This window comes from Temnothorax nylanderi, unplaced genomic scaffold (assembly GCF_030848795.1).
Source record: "Temnothorax nylanderi isolate EJ_2023f unplaced genomic scaffold, tnyl_v1.0 TNYL_tig0176_pilon, whole genome shotgun sequence".
NCBI lineage: Eukaryota > Metazoa > Arthropoda > Insecta > Hymenoptera > Formicidae > Temnothorax > Temnothorax nylanderi.
Window position 1 is genome coordinate 263376 of NW_027249238.1, and position 7818 is coordinate 271193.

Consider the following 7818-nt stretch of genomic DNA (forward strand, 5'->3'; position numbering starts at 1 on the left):
AGAAATTAATATCAGCATCAATGTTTCAATAATTTTGCAGCACACATTTAGTGACGAGTCATTTCTTTCATTCATTAAAACGGATCGAACTACTTTATCGAACATATTTGCGTAAGTGCTCCAATGAGCATATATCGCTATTATAAAAAAAAAACAGTATTATTACGCATTAATGTAATTGCCAACAAATGAAATGACAAATTTAACAATAACAAGTTTAACACTCAGTGTTAATTCGCGGTTGTGACGATCATGACTACCACGGTTCAACAAGCCTTTCGACCTCTTTTCATTACGTGCTTTATTATCGGTTTATGTGTCTACCCATTAACTAATCCAAAGTCTGGTGTTATATATTTAAGCATTCTATATTCCGCGACAGTGTGGTTTTTAAATGGCTATCTTTTGTACTACACGGTGAGGTCTCTTTCATTGGAAATATTATTTCCCCATACCATTACGTTAATCGTTTTGGAAGTTACCATCATTACGACAATTACATCTGTGATTTTTAACATATATTACAACAAGGTATAATTAATGTGTAATGTGTTTAATCTTTTTCCCAATTATATCTTTACATTTACACTAATTAGATTATACTGTAATGCTAAAGTAATTATGCACGTGTGATATTTAGATCAATTGTCAATATAACATTTCTATATTTAATATTAAAATGGTTTTATTAAGCAAGATTTTTTTAAGTTGTCTATATGTGCAAACGTTATTTTATCACAGAAAAATAATAGGGTGGAGTTCCGAAAACGGCCGACCTTCGATTTCGATGAAACTTTGTGAAAAGCTTCGTTTTGGGTTAAAATGAAAGCCCTTGAAAGGAATTTTGGCGACTCCTATGATAAAGCCATTTTTTAAGATAAAATGATAAAAAATAATAGGGATGTTCTTCCGAAAATGTGCTCCGATTTAGGTGAAACTTTGTGAATAGGTTCCTTTTAGATAAAAAAGACATATACCAAAAGGATTTTTTGCGACTCCAAAGTTTAGCAACTTTTTTAACATTTTTGCAAGGGTGGGTCAATAATCAAGCATCTTAATTCAAGCAGTTAGGTATCACGCTGGGAGTTTGTTTAGTTTTATTATGCGGGGGGAGAGGCGGAGCCCTTCCCCCGCCTATTTGTGTACTGTTTATACACATGTATTGAAGGCACACTATGTGTCTTCTATTGCCATAAAAGGCATAAATGACTAATATACTATACCGAAATAGTTCACGCATACACTTTCCACACGAGACGAGTTGTCACATGGGTTCGTGGCGTGCTTTACAAGCTCGTTTATATATATACATACTAGCTTCTGACCTTGATTATTTACATTCTGTAGTATTCGGTCTATTTGGCGTGTTTGTGCTTATATTTTATCAGTCATCTTTTGTCAATCGTTGTTGCCAGACTGATACGACTTAAAATGGAACTTTTTTCAATATTATGGCAAGAACCTACTGCTTCCACGCATACACTTTTCACGCGAACCGAGGTTCACCCCCACCCCCCCTGCTTGCGGGGGAGGGGCTATAATATCCCGTCGAATTATGAAGGTCTTCGTATATTTTTTTTCATTTTATCTTAAAAAATGGCTTTATCATAGGAGTCGCCAAAATCCCTTTTAAGGGCTTTTATTTTAACCCAAAACGAAGCTTTTCACAAAGTTTCATCGAAATCGGAGGGCGGCCGTTTTCGGAACTTTATCCAAATAATATATACCATTGTATTTAATATTATTTTTTAATTTCATTTTAGAGACTTCAAATGTGTATGAAGAGACTTACTGCAGTGGATGATTCTTTGAAAGAACTAGGTAGTCCAAAAATATATGAAAAAGTGCATATGTTGTCAGAACGAATAGCAATTGGGTGGACTGTGTGGTGCTTTGCTCTGAATTTTAACGACACCACATCATGGCTGGTATTTCTGAAAGAAATAACTACTTCATGGGCATTTATTGTAGCTCATGTATATAATTATTGTATTCATGCTAGTATACTTATGAACTCAGTGTTTATCACTTTTTTATGGTTTGTACTTGTTTGTTTATAAAATTAACGCAACTAATTATATATTCAAAACATTTTCCATTTTTAAAGATAATGTATATATATTTTACACAATTTTTAAAATAATTAATCAAATGCAATCATCACAGAAATGACAATTTTCGGCATTTGTAAAAGTATTCCAAAAATTAATTCTTAATTAATTTGTGAAAGTATATTTAAAAATTGATTCTAAAAAGTAATATATAAGATACGTACTATTTTGTAAATTTCAATATATATTATAATTTCATAAATATAGAATTTATTATATGTACAAGTTTTAAACCTTATTATCCAAAAATGGCTAATAGATTTGTCATAGAGGCTACAATTCAAAATATTATTTGGTAAATAATATTTGTAAAACAGGTACATCGGCACGAGGTTTGATGAAGTAAATCAGCATATGCAAAATCTATTGATAAAGAAAGAGCATTCACTAAGGAATACATGGAAGAAACCTACAATAATTGTTCATCAACGTACCTTGGGTACTGATAATTACAAGCGAGTGTTATGGAGCTCAATGTAATTCAATACATATGCATATATTTATGTAGAATATTATTTTAATAGTATATAACAAAAAACAATCAATTATAATTTATAAAAACAATTGCTTTTTATCATTTTTAGTAATAAAATGTTTTTTATAGTAATAAAAAATTGATTTGTCGACAGACATCTACATTTAGAACTATGTCGCATTGCACGTGAATGGAATCTGGTGTTTGGAATTCAGATGACTATCGACACAGCGTCTTTTTCATTACTTGGAACATCATTATGCTTCTACTTATACAAATTTTTAATGCATCGAGAGCTAATACAAGTCAGCGTATGGTTTCGAATAGTTTTCTGGATGTTTATGTTTGTAGGAAAAGTGTATACTATAAATTACATTTGTGAAAATGTCTGTATTAAGGTAAAAAAAATGTACAATGCACTTTCAATATAAGAGAATATACATATATTCAATACAAATCAATTCTAAATTTTAGGCTAACAAAATTGACAAAATAATTAATAAATTGACTCTTCTGTATGCTGACGTTTTGAACGAGGTAAAAAATATTTTAATAGCAAAAGTAAATAAAGCAAATTATGTTAAATGACTATTTATGTACAGATTTATCAGTTCAATTTGCAAACAATGCATCATCCGTTGGAGTTTACTGGAATGGGTTTCTTCCCCTTTGGTAACAAATTCCTCATAAAGGTTCATTTTTCATCTATTTTTACTGTTACTTTATTTTTGCATGTTATATTTTACATACATTAGAGAAATTCATAAAACTGTTTCTAAGCTTATCGTTAAAGTTGTTATTAAAGTTATTACGTTTATCTTACATACGCATTATACTATTTAGCTTCATTTATCTTAGTCTTACAGCATATTTAAATATAATGCTAGCTTTACAAATAATAAAAATTAATTAAAAATTTATATTTTTTCTTAGTTCTGCGTAGCGATTACAACGTTTTTGATCATCGTGATACAAATGTCGACGCCTGATATACCTTATAAAGAATAATCCACCCTGCACTTTATAAAGTTTAGTATTTCAAAAGCTCATCAAAACAATTATTTGTAATCACATCGATTATATGCATGTATATCGCTTGTCAATGTGGTAATAATTTTTAAAAAACAATTAATGATTCTATCAACTAGTAGTTTTCTTCTTTTTGTTGTACTTACAGATTAATCACGTAATAATATCTTTGAATGATAAACTGAAAAACGGGAAACATTTTCATTGCGCTTGAAATATTAATAATTAAAAGGCAAAACACATTCTTTATATATAATTTGTATATAACTAACAATAAGTAATAAATATTATTAAAAAATTAATTAAATCAATTATTACCGATTTATACATTTTTAATATGTTTTAATACACATGAAAATTCTTTCCACAATCTTGAATATTACACGGAAAGAATGGTTTTGCTGAAGTATCTAAAAATTTAGCTAGATGCAGATCTAAAAATAATTTTGTTGCACTATCTTAACCCTTCGTCTGAAAACGTTTTTTCGGGACCTTCGGTCTGAAAAGGGGGGTCATTAGAGTCCGGCGCGTTTTTGAGGGTGTTGAACCGCTTAAAAAAATCTGCAAAAATTCCTGGAGCTTCCTAAACTTTTGAACTTGAAGTACCAGTCATGCAATTATAATAAAAAAAATTTTTTATATATTTTGCATTAAATAAATAGGGGGCACCTATGGAAAAATCTTCCATAGGTGCCCCCTATTTATTTAATGCAAAATATATAAAACATTTTTTTTATTATAATTGCATGACTGGTACTTCAAGTTCAAAAGTTTAGGAAGCTCCAGGAATTTTTGCAGATTTTTTTAAGCGGTTCAACACCCTTCCATAGGGGGGTACTTCGTGTCCTGAGCAATTTTCGTCCGGCTGCCACAGCTGTCTGACACGAACCGGAGATCAGGCAGTTGGTAGAAGGGTCCTCGGTGATACTAACTAAATTACCAGAGGCACACTAGCGCCATCTAATAGTGCGTTCAAAAGTTATAGCGATGATTCACTTTAGGCCGGACACAAACGACCCCCGTTTTCAGACGAAGGGTTAAAATAATTATGTAGAACATTCAAATTGATTGCTAAAATGTCAAAATTTTTTATCTTTTTTTTTTTATCAATATCATATCTTTATGTTAAATTCTAACATATGACAAAAATGTAAATTAGTATACAAAATGCTAATCTAAAATGTCTCTTATCTCTTATTAAAATCTTTTTTCCGTACGGAAATTTAAATTGCATATCGCTCCATTTGGTGTAACAATAACATAACTTAAAAATCGTCCTTTTTGAGTTATTCGTACAGGGAAAAAGGTTGTTACATGTACTATTTACAGTTAAATCGACGATGCTTAAGCTTCACAAACTCACCCGAGGGGACAGTTGTGTCGCTATTGTGCCATATCATTTAGTGAATTATGTGGGGTGCAATACTGTCTTATCTCAGTCAATCTCAGTTGTCGTTGTAGTGAGAACATCGTAAAAGTTGCAAAAAGAGTTACTTGCTAATACGGTATTTTAAAATTCTCATAGAAAGTTATAACAATTCCAAACTTTAAATCGTGTCTCCTGAAAAATCACAATTTTTGAGTTATGTCATTGTTGCAGCAAATGAGCGCGATATTTTCTTTTAGATTGTCATGACAGTTGCAACATTTATTATCATTATAATGCAAATGTCTTCTATACCACAAGATGCATATTTTGAATAATTAAACAAGAATTGTCGTTTATAAAATATATTTTGTTGTGATTAATGAACATTGTATCTCTACGTTATTATGTAATAAAAATCTTTATATGTTACAAATCTCTCTCTCTCTCTCTCTCTCTCTCTCTCTCTCTCTCTCTCTCTCTCTGCGTGTGCGCGCGCGCACGCGTGTATATGGGACTTAAAGATCGTATTAATCATTTACATCTTATTCAATATTTTATTGTACTAAGCTTTTTATAATTTAATATAGTCAATTTTTTACGTTAGTATTAAATATAATATTGTTATATATACATACAATATTAGTAGGGGAGACCGGGGCAAACTTGACACCGGGGCAAACTTGACACTAGACTTTTTGCCAATTTAAATCTATCGTAGAAACTAGCCTTTCCTACTGTAAATGCGTCTTTATGTGCCAGTATTATCAACGGAATTTGGTGACATTCTGAGTTATGGTGTAATTTTTAGCGCAACATAAGCGTTTTTGATGGTAAAAAGTAATTTTTCTGATCTCTCGAAAATTTCTACTCTTTTATCAAGCTTTACTCTTGCGAATCTACCGGTAAGTGATTTTGATAGGAAATTCGATGCTTTATACGAATCCGATAATAGTTTTTGCATATTTTCAAAATTTTTATATTTTTGGAGTAACAAAAGTGAAAAACGACGTTCGGGGCAAAGTCGACACCACGCCGTTTTATCAGCTCCCAATAACAAATTATGCTTATCATGCAGCTATATAGCCCATGACAAATGTGTGTGCACGTCTAATCGCGAATTTATTTGCATAAATTGTTTTTCAGACATGAGTTTAGATGAAAATAATTGAATGTTTAACAATTTCTGTTCTCATTATTTCCAACGATTGTTTTACTTAATTCCAAATTTTTGTACTTTTTAAATACACGATAAACAATGTATGTTTAGTTTCAGACAATAAAAAATAAATTCCAGATCAAATTGTGTCGATCAGACAAAGTGTCAAGTTTGCCCCGGCATTTTTCAATTTGAAAATTTGTCTTTGCGTCACTTTTTCTTTCCTGGGGGCAAAACTAAGCAATGTATAGCAAAATTTCCTTAAGCAATTTTGTACCTGAAGGATCACTCTTTAAATGTATACCATTAAATTTGCTTGAAAATTTTAATTAATTGTTGAAAATTGCCTTTGAAAAAATTGTGTCGAGTTTGCCCCGGTCTCCCCTATAGTTAAAGAAATGAACAATACAATAAAAATAATATTAAATATATTTACTTCGCATGGAGAAACACATAAGAAATTAATATCAGGGTCAATATTTCAATAATTTTGCAGCACACATTTAGTGACGAGTCATTTCTTTCATTCATTAAAACGGATCGAACTTCTTTATCGAACATATTTGCGTAAGTGCTCCAATGAGCATATATCGCCATTATGAAAAAAAAACAGTATTATTACGCATTAATGTAATTGCCAACAAATGAAATGACAAATTTAACAATAACAAGTTTAACACTCAGTGTTAATTCGCGGTTGTGACGATCATGACTACCACGGTTCAACAAGCCTTTCGACCTCTTTTCATTACGTGCTTTATTATCGGTTTATGTGTCTACCCATTAACTAATCCAAAGTCTGGTGTTATATATTTAAGCATTCTATATTCCGCGACAGTGTGGTTTTTAAATGGCTATCTTTTGTACTACACGGTGAGGTCTCTTTCATTGGAAATATTATTTCCCCATACCATTACGTTAATCGTTTTGGAAGTTACCATCATTACGACAATTACATCTGTGATTTTTAACATATATTACAACAAGGTATAATTAATGTGTAATGTGTTTAATCTTTTTCCCAATTATATCTTTACATTTACACTAATTAGATTACACTGTAATGCTAAATATAAAGTATAAATTACGCACGTGTAATATTTACATCAATTGTCAATATAACATTTCTATTTAATATTAAAATGGTTTTATTAAGCAAGATTTTTTAAGTTGTCTATATATGTAAACGCATTTTGTTACAGAAAAATAATATATACCATTGTACTTAATATTATTTTTTAATTTTATTTTAGAGACTTCAAATGTGTATGAAGAGACTTACTGCAGTGGATGATTCTTTGAAAGAACTAGGTAGTCTAAAAATATATGAAAAAGTGCATATGTTGTCAGAACGAATAGCAATTGGGTGGACTGTGTGGTGCTTTGCTCTGAATTTTAACGACACCACATCATGGCTGGTATTTCTGAAAGAAATAACTACTTCATGGGCATTTATTGTAGCTCATGTATATAATTATTGTATTAATGCTAGTACACTTATAAACTCAGTGTTCATCACTTTCTTATGGTTTGTACTTGTTTGTTTATCAAATTAACGCAACTAATTATATATTCAAAACATTTTTCATTTTTAAAGATAATGTATATATATATTTTACACAATTTTTAAAATAATTAATAAAATCCAATCATCACAGGAATGACAATTTTCGGCATT

The 7818-nt window shown here is 30.5% G+C and overlaps 1 protein-coding gene across 1 annotated transcript; it reads left to right on the forward strand.

The window, feature by feature from the left end:
• Positions 1-2392: 2392 nt before the first annotated feature.
• On the forward strand, positions 2393-4248 carry LOC139778249 (uncharacterized). Its single transcript, XM_071716118.1, has 5 exons — positions 2393-2587; positions 2741-2984; positions 3061-3123; positions 3189-3278; positions 3520-4248. Exons 1-5 carry the CDS (start codon positions 2466-2468, stop codon positions 3592-3594), a joined length of 594 nt encoding a protein of 197 aa, XP_071572219.1. The 5' UTR covers positions 2393-2465; the 3' UTR covers positions 3595-4248.
• The last annotated feature ends 3570 nt before the right edge of the window (positions 4249-7818 follow it).

Coding starts and splice junctions, on each gene's coding strand:
- LOC139778249 (XM_071716118.1), top strand. CDS start 2,466: ATGCAAAATCTATTGATAAAGAAAGAGCATTCACTAAGGAATACATGG. Junction 2,588..2,740: donor CGAGTGTTATGGAGCTCAAT/GTAATTCAATAC, acceptor ATTTGTCGACAG/ACATCTACATTTAGAACTAT. Junction 3,279..3,519: donor GTAACAAATTCCTCATAAAG/GTTCATTTTTCA, acceptor ATTTTTTCTTAG/TTCTGCGTAGCGATTACAAC.